The 19,105-nt window shown below is 37.6% G+C and overlaps 1 protein-coding gene across 5 annotated transcripts in view; it reads left to right on the top strand.

Annotated features, from left to right (window-relative positions):
- LOC149231330 (2-oxoglutarate and iron-dependent oxygenase domain-containing protein CP2-like) overlaps window positions 1-18,563 on the top strand; it is a 186,222-nt gene extending 167,659 nt beyond the window's left edge. For 2 of the 5 annotated variants that reach the window (XM_089379180.1, XM_089379178.1), the window contains 3 exons: window positions 239-357; window positions 17,669-17,805; window positions 17,913-18,323. In XM_089379180.1, coding sequence (XP_089235306.1) covers window positions 239-357; window positions 17,669-17,805; window positions 17,913-17,914 — 258 coding nt within the window. In that variant the 3' untranslated portion in view covers window positions 17,915-18,323. The other 3 variants (XR_016248057.1, XR_016248058.1, XM_089379179.1) reach the window with 3 other exon arrangements.
- Window positions 18,564-19,105: the final 542 nt, after the last annotated feature.

The raw sequence follows: 19,105 nt of genomic DNA, 5'->3' as shown, positions 1-19,105 counted from the left end.
CCATGGAAAATAAAATCTGGTGATTATAAGGTATATAACAAGATTATGAGTGATTTCTAACAACCTTTTATTATGTTTATCCCCATTGTATATTTTATTGTTCTCAGTGCTAATATCATACCCTTGTCTTATAGGTATTTCCAGCTTTCTCATTGCACCTGATTGTCATAATAAACCTTTGAAGATTGAATTGATCAGGTGTCTTCAGTATTAAAATTGTCACTTCTCTTCTTTGCAGGAAATTTTTGAGTATTCTCATGTTCCAGGTCAAGCCGTACTGCATGCGGGTCGCCATCGTCATGGAGCAAAGGAAATTCTTTCTGGTCATAGAATGAATTTGATTCTTTGGTGTAGAAGGTTAGTATAACCTACCTTATTTTGTTTGTTTTATGCTGTCATCTCAAAATATTAATGGAAACCTCCACCTTCCCCTTCTCATATATAGCGGTGCTAATTGCATGGAATCAATGCTTTTGTTTGTCTCTGTTAGTCTTCAATATGTTTCATAGGTTACTTTCTATTTTCTGACTGGTAGAAAGTGAATGTGCTTCTTCATTACTTGGAGTAGCTTGTGTAAGTTATTGAGTTCAGCATTTTGATTCTATCGTAGTATTCTGGTTATAACTAATAGAAGATGCACTGCATTTTATAAAAATATTTATGGGTTAGTCAAATTGAATTTCACTACTCTGTTTTGAAAGTGCTTGCTCTTGGCCCTTGGGGAGAGCATGTTGGGCACTAGGGCCTCACATGGTTGGTTCTATTGTGGAGCACACTGTTGAAATTTGCTGTAGGGAAATTAATGCAAATTCAGAGATTGCACTTAACCTTGAGGTTCCCTGGATCTGCTTCCTGTTGAATTTCATCTTTGAGGCTGAATCTGAGATATAACTTACAGTTGCATATACTGTACTTTACAAAGAAATACAGAAGGCAGCCTAAGAAAATAAATGCAAAACAAGTGTACTGCAGTGGAACAATGTTTTAGCCCACAGGTCACACTTCCCAGAGCATATAACATATCCGAAAATATTTATATTATAGTGCTATGTATCAAAATTATCACAACGACTATTCTATAGTCTGCGAAGTATAGTTTCTAGATTGTTTGTAATTAATGGTCTGCAGGAGTTGGTGATAATCGGTGGAATCACTGTTGAATCTCCGGCGGATTTTGTGTATATATTGTAATGGCTGGAATGCAATCTTCAAGTTTTGTTGTGTGTTCATCTCTGTGTTGGTATAAGGACCAGATGGCTGATATCTGAGAAGCCAGATCTGGGTTGTTCAATTGTCTGCCATCTCGTTTTATCAGAGCCAGTGCATAGAAAATTGTGAAGATTGTAATGACTGCATGAAAGTCCGATCTGAGTAAGAAAGCTGAAGTTTTTATTGTCTTGCCATTGAGTGTTCGCTGTGTTTCTGTCGCTGTGATTGTGAACCAGAGGGCTGAGATCTCATGCAGTGGAGCTAGGAGACAACAACAACTATGCAGTCATGGGACTTGGATCTACATCTTTGAAAAAGAATTTACTTTCAATTTCTTGTTTAGAAGACAAAGGAGATATGGTTTCCTTTGTAGATGGTAAAGTTTTGGTTTGGGGAAAGGATTCAAGCATTGAAAAAGCGATGGTTGTTAGAGTTCGTGAAGGAAGACTATATAGTTCACATGGAAATCAATCTTATTGAATTATGGCATAGAAGATATGGGCATATACATTACAAGATCATTCCCTCTCTCAATCAAATGGTAAATGGCATCCCTAACATCAAGGAAGATTGTGAAGGAGATTGTAAGGGATGTGCTTTCGGAAAGAATACAAGGAAGCCTTTCACAAGCAGTGATACAAGGTCTAAGGAAATATTAGACCTCATTCATTCTGATGTGTGTGGGCCTATTTCTAACAAATCACTTGGATGCCATCTTTATTATGTGACCTTCATTGATGATCACTCTAGGAAGACATGGATCTACCTTCTCAAGACAAAGGACAAAGTATTTGAAAAGCTGAAGGAGTTTAGATCTGAAGTGGAAACCTTAACCAAAAGAAAGATAAAAAAACTGAGATCCGGCAATGGTGGGGAATACACTTCAAAAGAAATAGTTGCATATTGTAAAGAAGCATGTATTAAGAGGGAGCTCATTGTTCCCTACAATCCCGAGTAGAATGGAGCCGCAAATAGGAAAAATAGAACAATTGAAGAATGTATAAGAACTATGATATTTGATCAATATCTACCAAAGTTTCTACGGGGTGAAGCAGCAATACAACAGAATATCTACAAAATAGAAGTCCTTATAGAATCCTAGAGAATATGACACCTGAAGAAGCCTTCACAAGAAAGAAGCCATGCGTGGACCATCTTTGAATCTTTGGGTGTCCCGCATACATCCATGTTCCAAAGGACAAGCGAAAGAAACTAGATTCTACAATTATCAAAGGTATCTTTGTTGGCTACAGTCTTTCTTCAAAAGCATATAGAATCTACATTAAGGAAGGAAGACAAATTGAAGTAAGCAGGGATGTTATATTCGATGAGAATCATGCCTACAAAAGATCCAAGGATATTCCAATAGATTCTGATGACGAAGATACACCACTATTCGAAGAAGAAGAGCATCATGACAAGACAACTACAAACCAAGAAGAAGTAGAAGGACCAAGTGAGCCTATTCAACTCGTGATCATACCCGAAACAAGGAAGAGGCCAAATTGGTTAAAAGCTACTCTTGAAGATGCTGAAGGACATGGAGCTACTAAAGGGAATTTTAGAGAAAGCAAAAGACCAAAGAGATATTCAGGATATGCAACATATATGACAAAATTAATAGAAGCTTAACCAACTACATTTGAAGAAGTTGCTCATCAAGAAGAATGGAAGAAGGTGATGCAAGAAGAATATCAATCCATCATGAAGAATGGGGTTTGGGAAATCATTCCTAGACCTAGTGACAAATCAGTTGTCACTTCAAAATGGATTTACAAAATCAAACATGCTATTGATGGAAGTATTGACAAATACAAAGCTAGATTCGTTCCAAGGGTCTTTTCTCAAAAGGAAGATATATATTATGAAGAAACCTTTGCACCTACTGCAAGATATACTACTATAAGATATTTTTTGCTAGCTGCTACAATGGGATTGAATATTCATCAAATGGACGTAAAAACTGTTAAATTTTCGTAGGGCTTCATTGTTCTTTGCTTTGATAATTGCATTACACTATTAACACATTGAATTCAACCCACAACATTATCACATCTTTGCAATTATGTAGAAATAACAAAAACAACAATGTAACAATGCTTCTTTGCTTTGATAATTACATTACACTATTAACACGTTGAATTCAACCCACAACATTATCACATCATTGCAATTATGTAGAAAGAACAAAAACAACAATGTAACAATGCAACTGAAATATAAGAAGAAAAGCATTCACACATATAGAGACACCAAGATTGATCAAAGGCCAAGGCAAAGCTCCACAAGGGGGAAAACCCTAAATTCTTCTTCTTCTTCTATTAGATTCCATCAATTGTTCAGCTAAGAAATAAAGTGCATCATCATGAGACATCATTTACAGATCAAGCGTCCAAAATCAATTCACAATTCCATTTGTGAAATGACTTAAGCAAAGTACAAGAGAGTAGCTATTACAACTTTACACCGGCCATAGAGACATTGAAACCATTGTCATATCGTTAATTCTGTTATGCCAATACTGTCACTATCATATCATTAATTTTTTTATGCCAATACCACTAGGGTATCACTTGAGGTTTCAGAAATGTTGCAGAGTAGGATGGGAGCCTTTGGTACTGCAGTATATGCTTGATGTCATACTACTATGTTGTACACATGTAGTGACACGCGAATGAAGTCTTAAGAAGACATATGTTGAGGATGCAATGACCCAAACATAGAGAAGCATAGTCGAGAGTCTAGATCGAGACTATATTTATTGTTGTGATGAGATAAGGATCTGCGCTTGCACATACTTTCGATCATATTGGTTATGTTACAACGAAACCATAATAAAAGCTTTGAGCCTTAGCAACTAATCCGAGACCATACATAAGAGCCATATTGAATAATGTGTCAATACGCAAGAGTAGAGACAATGATATGTGATGTAAGAGTCCTGTGATATATATGATGTGGATATATGAGTTGTGACTGTGTCGCTGAGGTATAATTCTGATATCTCTGGATATATGAGTTGTGACTGTGTCGCTGAGATATAATTCTGAGCCCCGAGCAGTTAATTAAAGAAAAATCATAAAAGGCAAAAAGCATATAAATAAGGGTGTATAAATCAAGGTTGGGGCACCTCACATGCCACGATTGCTCCTTCCTATACATTATATACCCAAGTGTGGGCTTCCCTTGATTTGTTACCCTTGTACCCCAACATGTGACCCCCTTTCATTCCCTACTCCATTCATCTCTCCATCATATGCCACCACCCTTTTAAAGGATCTACCTTGGACATACTATCTGTTGGAAATACTGAGAAGGGGGTGAATCAGTGTTTCTTTTCAATTGTTACTTTTACCAGGTAGATCACTTATATTTAGAACACAAAATGAACAATGATAAGAATAAATGCTTTTATTAATTCAATCAAGTACAAATGTTTGAGTACAATAATTGTTGCCAAGCTCCAACTTAGACTTTAGTGAGGCTCTAACCTCTAGGGCTTCGATCCTGTCTTATCCAAGGCACCAACCTTGAGTTTTGGAGCACCTACTCCAAGGACACCAATCCTATAACTTTGCTTTGTCAAGATATGTTTAGTTGTACTTCACGACTCCCAAGGTCTTCTTCACCGAGCCATATCAATCTTCATTTCCCTTCACTTAATCGTCACGTCACATCATCAATGACAACCTTGTCCCATAGAAGGTGTCTCCACTGTCCTTCATGGTACCCAAACAAGTTCTTCAAGTCACCTCATGATGTCTCATGCATCATGGTCTTCAATAATGTCTTCTTCAAGATGTCTTCACAAGGTACTTCTAGGATGATACTCCAAGATGTTTTCAAGGTCTCTTCACTATGTTGCACCAAGTCTGCTCCAAAAATTGCACCATCTACACTTCATCAATTCAGCACTAAAGTTTGCACCATGACTTCTACACTAGATTGTGACAATTCTTCTTTACAAATGTGCTTGCACCACACTGCACCAGACCACTATTCAAACTGTTCCAATACTTCTACACAAGGATTTATACACCATACTGCACCAATATTACTGCGCCAAATACTTTTGTGTCACACTAATCTAAAAGGATTTTTCCACCAATTCCTGTGCCAAATTATCACACTGCTCCAATGCTACTGCACAAAGATGTAACACTAGCATTTATTCAAGGATCCGAAGTCTGTAATGAAGTGGATCCGAGCTGCACCACAATATAGTTATGTGACTGTCCGAGAACAGAGATACCACAGTCCAGCTGTGCAGTCCGAGTTACAAAAACATGTCATTGTTTTCTGTCAAGTCCGAGCTTGAATGGAGGCTCCAAAAATGATTGTTATTAGAGTCCGTGTCTTTTAGTTCTGAGCTACATAGATCTGAGATGTTTATATGCTAATACGAGCTCTTGTAGAATGACTGTTATATAGTCTTATCACTGGTCTGAGATTTAAACAAAGGTAATTGTCCAAGCCTCTCCACAGGACTGAAGTTCGAGTCCTATAGATGCACCATCTTGTTGCCTCAAACGAGCTAAAAGGTCACAGTCCAAGGTAATGAATTTACCATAGTCCACCAAGGAGCAATCCGAGTTGTCTAGGTCCGAGCCATATGCAACCTAAAATCTTTGTTGCCTTGTAGTTAACTTCAGACCCAAACACATTTTAATTATTCATGTGCTCCTTTCTCCTTATATTTCCCTTATCCGAGTAGTTGTGATGCTTCTGTGTTGATTCAGTGATGAGGTGATACTAGAAATGGATGAACGAGTTCTTATTTATACACCAATTCGCTCACCAAACCGAATAGACATGTCTCTTAAGGGCAGGCCGACATGGGAGAGAAGCTCAGGTCGGCTTACTGACCAGAATTACACCATTAACTTGTAAAATCAATAACTTTCAAACCGCTTGGAGTTTCGGGCTGAGTAATAGCTCGTTGGAAAGGCAAAATTATGCTCTTCAAGATGGTGTAGGTGTCATTAAGGAATTTTGCCTCTAAGGTAGCAAAAAATATTTTTTAATGTGACTGATTATTTATGAGTGCAGAAATGGAGGTAGGGCAGAATGCTTTCGAGTGTTGGGCTTCTTCATGGTTTGATTTCTTCATTGATTGTCTTCATAATCATGTACTTGCCTTCTTCAACATAGAGTCACCTTCATCATGTCCTTGATTGCCTTCTTCATCACCTTATTTTCTTCAACATAGGGTCACCGTCATTATGTAGTCTTCATTATTAGGATCACCGGAGGTAAGGACATCAAACTTCACGTGATTGGAGGTTTGTCATCAAATCATCAAGTGTGGTCCACATAAGTCATCATGTAGTCTTTTATTATAGACATGTCATCATAGTCTAGTCATCCAGTGCATGTCTTCTAGAACTTCACAGTGATATCTTTCTTTATGATCATCAAGATACATGATTGATACTTCATATTTGTGTCTTGACAACTTAAACGAGAGTTGTAGTCATCCTCTGGCATCTTCAAGAATATTTGTCATCCCGACCATTGCCATATCAAGCATCTTCAAGAATATTTTCCATTCTGACCACGGACATCAACGATTCACCTCAACTATTGACATCAATGAAAACCTAGATTAACACTATCTCCTTTAGAAGTAGAAACCCCACTTGGAGCTTGGAGACATTAGCACATGCCAAAGCCCATTATGGAAGGGTATGCCATTATGAAGTCCCCACTTGTTGTCCATGGTTTGTAAGCTCCTTTACTCGATTTCCTTGATGACTTGTTGTACTGGAAGGATAGGGGATGCATAGGATTTTATGCAAAATTGTAGGTAGTCTCCATCTTGGGTTTGGTCTCCCTATATGGGTTCCTAACCCTCTAGAGGGCTACATTGGCACATGTAGGGTGTATGTTGAGAGCCATGGGCCTCCACAATAGTAGACAACACTCCATGGATCCTCAGAGATGTTCAGAGATTGCTCGAGATTCACCTATTAGACGAGGAAGCTGCACCTGGTTCACCTTTGCTTAGACCACCCCATAGTTGTACCATGCACTTGGCAGATGACCCAAGACTTGTATTCTGATGTGGCATCACTGACAACATCATTTGAGCCCGTATAGATGATCTACAAGCATTTTCGACTTACTTGGACACCCATGAGGTCACTTATGTGCCCTCACAACCATTGGGAGCACCACAGGTTTATTATGTGGAGAACAAGGGGCCAACCCCTTGTCCATTACTTTTGGAAGTCCTATTCATCATCATGGCACTTATGAACTTCATTAGGCTTCTTAGAGAGCCCAATGATATGTATTATTGATCACTCGGCCTCTTGAGGCTTGCTATTTTGTTTATGATCTAGTTTGGTGGGCTTGTCACCAAAAGTTAGTTATTTGCACACTATTTCTATTTTAGGGGCTAATGTAGGCTCAAATAGATAAATCGAACTCCTTAGAGGTGTATAAATACAAATGATGAGAGTTGATTTCTCATTATCACTTGGTTTGGAATTGTATCTCTCTTGAAATTTTCGCTCTTCCTTCGTGGTGGATGAAATTTTGGAGCATGGATGAATTTTGATGTATGGATTGTCTTTTCCTGTTTTGGAGCTTCATGATTGGCACGTTTATTGGTGGTTGGATATATTCACTTAAATGTAAGTACAAATTTAATGTTATTATTCTTTTACTTTGTCACATGCATTTATAATTAGATTTTCGCTATACAAGGGCTACTTGCTTACTGCGAAATTGTGGAATGATATTTCTATATAGCAAATCTCTATGTATGGGCCATGTATGTTGAACGTGTTGACCACTACCGGTCAACTACCCATGCAGTACCCCCCCTCTTCTTTGCAAGAAGGGGCAGCACCTGATCAGCGTGTCCGTGCCATCTTGCAGTCATCAGCAGCTTGATCAATCTAATTGTAAACCCAGTCTGCATGTATTAATTGTAAATAATCTTAGCAGACATGAGTCGTGTATGTGAATTGCCTAGGTGGACCTAACTTTCTAGTGGTAATCTATGTCCCGGAAGGTTTTTCGTTTCACTGATCCATGGATCGGCAGAGTTTTCCTTCAAACCTGACCCCAAAGCCGGGATGGATTTTGTCATTGGAATTTTAGGAGAATCCTAGTGTGTTGATCTGCTAGATTATAGTTGTGTCGCAGAACTGGGTGATTTGTGAGGGTCTGTATTAAATGGGTTTGTCCCCTTAAGATGTAAATTTGTAAAAGTCATCATGAAATGTGTCTTGAGGGTTGAAAATGTTTTAAATCCCCTCATGAGTCCTAAGTCCTAGGTCCTAGGTGATGTTTCCGAAGGCTTAGTTCGATGATCCATTTAATAAAATAATAAAATAATAAAAAATTAAAAAATTAAAAAAATAATAAAATAATAAAAAAATCATAAAATAGAGCAAAAACCCTAAAATAATAAAATAATAATATTTTAAGTGAATGCATGCAAAATATTATTTTAATAATAAGTTAACAATTTCGACGGATGAGATTAAGAGATGTCTTGATCCTCATCGACGGTCGAGATCATTTCGACATGGATCACTCGAACTAGCCGTTGGGATCATTTCCTTTAAATAGCGTCTTAGGGGGTCATTTCAGATCAATTGGATCTGTGAGTCTGGTACTGAAGAAGCTCTCTTGTAAATCTGTTTCTGGTTAATAAAAGAAGACTTTGGGGTCCATATCTTGCTGGTGTTACTCTCTTGAAATGCTGTGAGATTATTTTAGTTTCTGCATATTTTATTTTCAGCCATTAATAATAGCTTATTGTAGAGTATTGTGAGCACAGGTATCTTGTTCACTTGCTAGGGTTTGAGTGCTGTTAGGGTTTCTGAAGTAATGGCAGGTATCTCCATTACTTCCTGAGATCTAGCAGCATTTTTTCCCTCTTTACTGATGGTTGTTTTGAGCTGTGCAGAAAACATTTTTTGAAGGAAATTTGTGGGCGTTCGGGGAAGTTCTCGGCTGAACCAGCCAACTCCCACGAGCATTCTTTGCTGAGCCCAGTTGGATTTGATCCTGGGTCTATCATTCAGTTTATTTTTAATTTACATGAGAGATTTTCTGAAGTTCTTCACAGTGGAACCCTTAAATTTTTATTCTTTGAATATTTTCTGTGCTTATCGTTGAATCAGGCTGTTAAGGGGCCAAATCTGTAAATTAATCAGCTGTCTAGGGTTTTAAATTTCTGCTTTACACAGATTTTTCATTTGGGTTTTTGTTTTCTTTTGTGATTGCAGGCATAGGGTTTTGTCTTTCTGCAGTAATGGGTCACGCGATCTAGAGGTTCGGGGTTTCAACTTGTTCACAGCCATTGGAAAGCTAATATTACTTTGCCGGAAATTGAATAGCTGCTATCGGTATCAGAATTATTGGAAGAATCCATTTGGGTTCGCAAGAGGCCACGTTGTTGTTACATGGGCAGGGTTCATTAAAGAGAGAGCCATCTTCAATTGATCATTGAACCTTGACCAAACCATAAATTGAGTTGAGCTATCACCTCGACGGAAGCTGGAAGCTCATGATCTGATGCGTGTGTGCATTCAAGAAAAATGATTTGACCTGAGGAGAACGAATTATTGCCAGCGTATTTGGCAAACTGAGACTGAGCCGGCATCTTTTATTTCAAAAGGACGAGTTTTTGGAAGGCCAAACGCTTTGAAGGAGAAGATATCAGTTGTCGGCTGGGAATCGAGTCAATTTTCAGGCCGCCGACAGGACGAAATCTATCCAGCTATCCGTCAAAAGCTTTAGTTCATCGCCGCAGGTAAAATCAATTCATTGTAGCAGGTAAGTCGATTTCGTTCTGGTCATTCTGCGTAGTCACGAAGGTAATCCCTTAAGCAGTTTCTGATCGCCCCATCATCAAATCTGCGTACCTGCAAAATCGTAAACCAAGCAAAAATTCGACGCGTAAGCTCTTCAAGAAATCTCTGCAGCGTGAGCGTTTAATTATTCATTCACTCAGCCAGGATGCATGCGATTTTTTTTTATTTACGCTGAGCATTTTTTGTCTTTCGATTTATGTTAATAGCGTAGCTGATTAGGGTTTCGATTCATAGTTTTCAGTTTTAGATTTTGTATTTTAAATTAAATCAAAAGGGGATAGCGTAGGTTTAATTTTGGTTTTTTTTTTATTGTATTGCATTGTAGTTTAGACTTTTAAATTTTATTTATATGGTTAGAACTTAGATTATAGATTATATGCTTTTAGATGTAAAATTTCTATAGTTTTGTTTTGTTTTGTTTTGTTTTTTTTTTTAATTTAACTTTAGTTAGATTTTAATTAGATTACATTTTTTGTTTTATTTTGGTTTTTAAAATAAAAATATAAAATATAAAAAATAGTAAAAATCTTTTATTTCAAAACTTAGGCTTAGGTTTATATTTTTGTTAGTGTTTTAGATTTTAAGTTTTATGTTTTATTAGATTTTTTTAATTTTTTATTTTTTTATTTTTTTTTTTGATATATAATATTTAAAAAAAATCGAAAAAAAATATTTTCGTTTTTTCTTTTAAATTTTGAAATATAAAAATTTTGTGGAAAATTATTTTTGCCAGTTTCAGTGGTTTTCATGTTATATCTTTCATGCTGGGATCTAAATTTTCAAGTCGAGATACGAAATTGATATCTGGTTAATGATTTGCGATTCTCGGGGTGTTTTAAGGCATTTATCTCTTCAAAATTTTCAGTTGCCGGATATCGTTTTGGTCATGTGATTTAGCTGATACCTTTCGATGACAAATGATTGCTGTTCACGGTTTATGTTTCTATATCATCTAACAAGTAATCATTTTAATAACAATCTTTTAAGGCACTGGTCTGCTAAATTAATCAAATCATTTTAGTGCTTATCTTAATCGTGTCTCGTGTCTCCCAACCAACTGGTCGACAGTTGGTCTCATCATCTCACAGGGACTACCCCCCTTAGCCGCGGGAGACAGGCTTAAACGGAGGGATCGGGGATCAGAGTGACAGCCTCCGGTCTGAGGGTTGTCGTGTCAATCCGCGCGACAACAGAACGAATTATCCTATGGATAATTCTATGGTCAAATTTATCTTGACAAGCCACCTCACCTTGCAAACGAAGTATAAAAGCTTTTAAGGTCACTCTCCTTTGCCAAAGTTGATCTTAGAGCCTACTTGACCTAGAAACAAAGTCTATCTTCATATTCTTCTTGATTCCAATCTCCCCAAAGGATTAAGCATTGGTCTACCATAAGGTGATCACTCAAAGAAACATTTTTCTTCACCTCTCCTCCTTTATTCTAGGTCTAGCTACATTAGGGCTCCTAGGGCATCATTTTCCCTACAAACCACCCATAAGAAAAATTCGATCTCTTGGCCTCTACTGCGTTGGTGTACCACATAGGCCGCCTCCAAATTTGAGGAAATTTCGACGGTGGGGTTGTGAGATATCCCAAGCCCTAGCCTCGAGATTGGTTTTTGCCCTAAGCTTCCCTAGGCTAGTTCCTCATAGGGATCATTTTGCACCTTCAACTGAAAATCAATTCTTTGGTCCCCTTCTCCTCCTTGTTTAGGTCAAGTCTATCATTGGTTGCTAAACTCCTCCTTCTTGGGCTAACTTGGGTTCACTTGGTCCCGTGTGCTCCCATACCTTTGAAAAGTCAACTCTTCAAAAACCCCTTGGAAAACAAGTTCTTGAGCCTCCCCTAGGAAAGGGTCCCTGAGATCACTTCACACCCATCTTAGTTGATCTATTCTTTATAAGTGGTTCTCTATATATCTGGTCTCCTCCCGTCGATGAAAGTCCATAAATAGTAGGAAGCTTTGGCTGTGGTGACAGTTGACTATAGCTTCATTGTTGCTCTTGACCTAGCATGTGCCCCTCTAAGATCCCCTACTAGTTTGAGTGGTAAAATGGCCCACTTGGTAACTGGAGCAGCTCGCAAGCAACTGCCAACACAACCACTGATACCAGCTCGTAGGTCGACATTGAACACAACCATCGAATGTAGCTTGCAGTTAGCCACCGAACATAGAAGGGCAACCGTAAATGCAGTCGTTGAATGTCGGTCGAGTCGAGAGTCGAGGTTGCAAGTGCAAGAAATTACATAAGGAGAAGAGGTCGTTAGCAGAGACACGCAAATAGTGGTAGCTTGAAGATGGAGAGATGCGGGTCAATAGAGTGGTTGCAAAGGAGCTGAGGAATGCTATGACACAGGTCTCTTGAGAAGGCCTGTGGATTGGTTGGCATGGACTAAGCCATCGCCAAGGTCGAGATGAGAGCAGTCACGCAAAGCAAGTGGTTGAGCTAGGGATGTGAGGGTTGCCACACTAGTGGCAAGGTAACGTGCGAATGGTAGAGGCGACAACACGTACAAGTATAGGCAAGTTTTGCAGGAAACAAGAGCTTGAGCTGCTAGCCACATAGGAAATGTTGACAAGGATGTTTGGTACAAACACATGAGGAATAGTGGCAACAAAGCAGACCAACATTGAAGGATGTGTCGCACTAGATGCGGGTTTGTAGAGAAAAGAACGTGAACGTGGACAGTGGCGGTTAAGGTGCCATCCGTTGAGGTAGAAATAAGATAACAGAAAGTTGTAGGATTTGAGTAGTTGTAGAGAACGCGAGGAGCGCACTTTTTCATCAAATTTGTTTTCACAAGGTTTGATCAGCTGGACAGGATGATGACCAATCTTAGGTTTGAAGATCGTCAGGATGGTTTGTCCAACTACATCATCTGGAAGGAGAGGATTGCGTTGGTCTTAGAGAAGAATGAGATCTGGGAGTTTGTATTACAAACTTAGATCCCTCCTACCAATGCAACACTTCTAGCTGCTCATAAGCATAAGGACGTGAAACCCAGGAGGATCTTGATGAAGTGAAGAACCATATTATTCCTCATATATCTGGGAAGAAAAACACTAGAGAAATGTGGGAGGCGTTGTTTTTAAGACCAAATTATACCAAAACAACAACTAGAACCGGAAAATGGTGTTGAGAGAGAAACTAAGCAACACCAAGATGTCCAAGAATGAAATCGTTTCTTCTTATCTCACCAGAATATCTCAAGTAAGAGATTGAAGTGGGGGAAAAAGTATTAGACTCAAAACTGGTAAGGACAACTATGAATGGGTTCACAGAGCAGTGGGGTACATTCGTTAAAAGAGTCGTGGCACAAGAGAATCTCCCAACCTAGGATACGTTGTGGGATGACTTCACCCAAGAGGAGACTTGCAGGAGGCTCTTCATGGCAACTAGGTAAAAATTGAAAGGGATGAGGGGAACATTTCTCTTTCAGGTCATGTAAGAAAGGGCAAGGGGGTTGTCAAATGGGAGGGAGGATCCTTTCAGGATGGGAACGAGGACATGAGAAAATTCAAGTGCTTTGCATGTCACAAGCCAAGACATTATGCGAGTTAGTATCCAAACAAAAAGAAAGACAAAGGGAAAGCATAGGTTGTAGCATCAATCGAGATTGAAAGTTTTGTAGCAAAATTTGAGTTCTCATTAGTGGTTGCTTGTCTTTCTGGCACTAGTGTTAGAAGTGCCTGGACAGTGATGCATGGTTCGTAGATAGTGGAGCATCTTCTCATATGATGGGAATGAGGTAAATGCTCCTTAGTGTATTAGAAACAGATTCTAACATGCATGTGAATGTTGGTATGAGTACCATACATGCAATGAAAGGAGTTGGAATAGTGTTATTGTAGCTAGAATCAGGAGGTTCTCTGGAGGTGGTAGAGGAGATATATGCCCCGAGCTGAAGATGAACTTCCTTAGTTTTAGCTCCGGAGGACACATTGTGTGATGTTGAGTTTTGAAAAGGACAAGTATTCATACGTTTAGAGGGAGCTACCCAGGTTACAACAGTTAGGCTTGGTGTCAGGAAGGGTAAGTTTTACAGCTTGTAGGGCCAACTTGTAAGCAGATCCAATGGGATCTTGGATAAAAGATCGATGTTAGTGACATAGATTGAGTAGGAGACTCTAAAACTGAGTTGATACTAAGCACTCAGCATTATAATCTGGAAGATGGGCAAGAGGCCTCTTCCAAATCTGTCGGGACTAGTGGGTATGAGCTAACAATGATTGATGCTCATGAGAAACCTCTTAGGCGCATGGTTGGAAGAAACAACTCTTTAGATAAGATTACAAAGCAGGAAAGTCTTCCAATTCAGAGGGAGCAACTACAATAGTAGACGGGATTGTGGGGTTGGAGACAAATCTAGGTGAAGGAAGTTCTTCCAGAAGTACCTCCCTCCCTAAGAGGGAGTGTTGAAGTTTGTAGCTCGAGCAGGTACTTTTGCACAGGCCTTGTGTCTAGGCATGTGAAAATCGCCCACATCTCCTTAGAACACTTGCGTTAAGTTGAGCAAGTTGCTAATATAACTTAGCGTAAGTTTAACTTAGGAAAAAACACATATTAATAAAACTAGGAAAAATAATGTAATTTATTGTAATAATTTTTAATCTTAGTTGTTAATCTCATGTGAGGTTAGATCTAATCTTAGCCATCAATCACTTTGAGATTAGAGTTAGGATTAGGATTTTGGCTCAACATAAAGTTATAAAAGCAAGGCTAGGGAGAGGGAGAAGACACACAACAACAACACAATATTGAGAGCAGTATCTCAGTGAGTGTGTCTAGGCATGCAAAAATCGCCCACATCTCCTTAGAACACTTGCGTTAGGTTGAGCAAGTTGCTAATGTAACTTAGTGTAAGTTTAACTTAGGAAAAAACACATATTAATAAAACTTAGGAAAAATAATGCAATTTACTTTAATAAGTTTTAATCTTAGTTGTTAATTTCATGTGAAGTTAGATCTAATCTCAGCCATCAATCACTTTGAGATTAGAGTTAGGATTAGGATTTTGGCTCAACGTAAAGTTATAAAGGCAAGGCTAGGGAGAGGGAGAAGACACACAACAACAACACAAGATTGAGAGCAATATCTCAATGAGTGTGTCTAGGCATGCAAAAATCGTCCACATCTCCTTAGAACACTTGAGTTAGGTTGAACAAGTTGCTAATGTAACTTAGTGTAAGTTTAATTTAGGAAAAAACACATATTAATAAAACTTAGGAAAAATAATGTAATTTACTTTAATAAGTTTTAATCTTAGTTGTTAATCTCATGTGAGGTATCAATCACTTTGAGATTAGAGTTAGGATTAGGATTTTGGCTCAACGTAAAGTTATAAAAGCAAGGCTAGGGAGAGGGAGAAGACACACAACAACAACACATTAATATGTTGGCTTTTGAGCTAATATAACTTAGGAAAAGGAAGGTAATTTATTTTAATAAGTTTTAATCTTAGTTGTTAATCTCAAGTGAGGTTGGAAACCAAGGCTAGGGAGAGGGAGAAGACACACAACAACAACACAAGATTGAAGAATGTGCTAGTTCTGACAGGCTTAGGAAAAAACACATTAATATGTTGGCTTATTGAGCTAATATAACATAGGAAAAGGAAGGTAATTTATTTTAGTGAGTTTTAATCTTAGTTGTTAATCTCAAGTGAGGTTGGATCTAATCTCAACCATCAATCACTTTGAGATTAGGGTTAGAATTAGGGTTTTGGCCCAATGTAAAGTTACAAAAGCAAGGTTAGGGGAGAGAAGACACACAAGCAACACAAGATTGAGAGCAGTATCTCATTGAGCCTATGTTGGGTCTGAGGGAGTGCAGAGAGACTAGCAAGTTGCTAATGTAACTTAGTGTAAGTTTAACTTAGGAAAAATAATGTAATTTAATAAGTTTTAATCTTAGTTGTTTATCTCATGTGAGGTTAGATCTAATCTCAGCCATCAATCACTTTGAGATTAGACTTAGGATTAGGATTTTGGCTCAACGTAAAGTTATAAAAGCAAGGCTAGGGAGAGGGAGAAGACACATAACAACAACAGAAGATTGAAGAATGTGCTAGGTCTGACAGGCCTAGGAAAAAACACATTAATATGTTGGCTTATTGAGCTAATATCTCATTGGGCCTATGTTGGGTCTGAGGGAGTGCAGAGAGGCTGGAGATCTAGATTTGCAAGAGAGAAATTGTATTTTGTATTTTCTCAATTGGGCCATTATCCTAGGGCAGGAGCCCAAGTAGGTTTTGAGTTTTTATTAATGCTAAATTCATTTGTTGGGCAGACACCTATGTGTATCATTGTGATTCATGTGAGATTGTTATTTTCTTTCACTGAATATCTTTTGTTAGGAACCTAGCTAAGTGTTTATTTAGTAACTTTTTGTTGGGAATTAAATATCGGGTGTTGGGTTTAAAGAAAACTAACAAGTGACCCCTATGCTAGGGAATCCCCCCTGGCCACCCCCCAAATTCTCTTAAAATTTGGGGTGCTTCCACATGTCACCTTTGTGTGTCTTCCCACACCCATGCTCCCTTGTCGCGGAAACTTGGTGGAGCATAGGCTATTAAGACACATAGTAGGCCAACCCCCTGTCACATGAAGGACTGCCAAGCAAGGTGTAAACATTTTCAGAGTAGCCCAAAAGTAACATACACCATAGAAGTGTGCAACCCTTTTATGACTCGTATATTTATATTTTTGTTTAGATTTGATGCTTAGCTTTGGGAGATAGTTTAAGGCACTCCCTTACTGATTGTACCTTACAAGGTGATGTATTTTAGTTGCGTCGAGAGCTTGGTAACTTCGACATTAATACAATTACGCTTTCACTTTCACTTTCTGAAGTATCTGCTATGTAACTCAATAATTTAGTAAAATCCCTACTCTTATTGTAATTTGCAGAAGCTAATCTCTTTTGTTATTTGAAGATACCCATCAGTTAATACCATTTTACTTTAGGAAGATGGATTTCTGACCAGGTATTAGTTGAAACAACTGTTCTCACCTTAATCAGAGTTCAGATTCAGTTATTCATTTGAAGTGTTCACTGGATAACTTTTTCTTTATGACTTTTTGTATAGTCTACACCTCATTGCTCCACATTTTAATTCAGGTCATATGTAGTTAGAGATATTTTTTATTAACCTATGACGAGATCTTTGTTTTTAGAAATTTGAAGGTCCGGGTTGCAAATATTATTCTTTTATTCCTGGGATATTGTTCTTGTTCAGTAGTCAAACACAGATAACAGGCATCGATCCTGCATAAAATTGGGAACAGTGCAGTTTCCCGTCATTCCTCTAACTCCATATAAAGTGACGGCGTCTTATTTTCTGATATCAAAAATAACTGAGATATATCATGTGAATGTATTAAGGGTAAAAATGCATGACCAACCTAACTTATTTCTTTATCAATTTACAGCACTGTATTCAGGAACAGTGCAATTTCCCGTCTTTGTTTGAAAATGGGTTCAATATTCCTTCATTCCTCTAACTCCATATTAAGTGATGGCGTCTTATTTTCTGATATCAAAAATAACTGAGATATATCATGTGAATGTATTAAGGGTAAAAATGCATGACCAACCTAACTTATTTCTTTATCAATTTACAGCGCTGTATTCAGGGAACTTAAGAAGCACCAACGCGATTTCTTCAGCTGGTGTGGGGAATGCCTTCACCAGAAGAAAGAACGCCACCAGCAGCTCTTGGATGCAAGATATCAGGTTGAATGTTTAGTAAAGTACTCTTGTATGTGATGTCATATGTGATCGTATCCCTTATTGGCCATAAAATTCTAAAAGGGCACTCTGTAATTTTGTAGCCAATCGATAATCATCTTTACTCATGTATGTCAGGAACTTTCTCAAACATGAGGACGATCATCGCCGTTCTGCAAGTTGGATTCATGATCAGCAGATTTTCAAGTGTCAAACAGTTCCCCTGCAGCCACCTTTCTGTGTGTAAGTTTGTTTAATGGATTTTGTCATTTTTTCATGTAGGAAGTCTGTTTCACAAAGCTTTTTGTTTGTTTGAGGTTTAAGTTCAGTTAGATATGGTCATTAGGTAGAGACACAGTTTTTGCTTTCTTTTATAGGATTATGTACTTAATGTGATAGGACGGTTGGACTTAAGGGTACACTTGTAATGTCAAGGTGACTGAGGAGCATTGGGAATGGTTTTGGGTTCTTATTCTGTATCTCGTCTCAATTACTCTAATATATATATTGTATTTCTGTATTACTAATCAAGATACAGTTTTTGCTTTCTTTTGTAGGATTATGTACTTAATGTAATTAAAATTAATAAGGTATGATAAATAATTCCTATAAGTTTAAGGAGGCTTGAGAGGCTTGAGATAGGACGGTTGGACTTAAGGGTACACTTGTAATGTCAAGGTGACTGAGGAGCATTGGGAATGGTTTTGGGTTCTTATTCTGTATCTCGTGAATTATTCTAACATATATATTTTATTTTTGTATTACTAATCAATTTAGTTTTATTAATTATGTGTGGATAGGGATCAAATTTTTTCAGGTGTAATGATTTTTACAATTTTTTCATTTCAAAAAGAATTTATTTCAAGGGGTTTGATCATTTTTCAATGTATTAATAGAGTTAAAATGAATTTCTGCTAGTGCTTTCTATGTGTGTTTGAGAGAAATAACTTATATATCTTCTTTATATTGAGTAACATATGATTAAAATGTTTTATACTTTTAATTGCTTTATATAGAGTTTATAGAAATATTTTATTGAAAATGGACATTGAAATATTTTATTTATCATGCTGAAATATTTTTTTAATTATATATATATATATATATATATATATATATGACATGTCAACTCCATCTTAAGCTTTTAAAGAAATTACATGAACACATTAATAAGGCTCCTATCTATTTTCTTAACAATTAGAAACACTGGGATGTATAATTTTTTATTTTTTTCACTTCTAAAGTAATATGTATGTATTTATATGTCAACTTTATACCGACTATAAAAGGAATCATACATCTCTCATATTGATTTGCAAGTGTTGAAGAAT

This window comes from Pinus tabuliformis, chromosome J (assembly GCF_031772625.1).
Source record: "Pinus tabuliformis cultivar Carrire ecotype Pingquan chromosome J, CPIR1, whole genome shotgun sequence".
Classification (NCBI taxonomy): domain Eukaryota; kingdom Viridiplantae; phylum Streptophyta; class Pinopsida; order Pinales; family Pinaceae; genus Pinus; species Pinus tabuliformis.
Note: the sequence above shows the minus strand (reverse complement) of the source record. Positions and strands in the feature narration are given on the sequence as shown.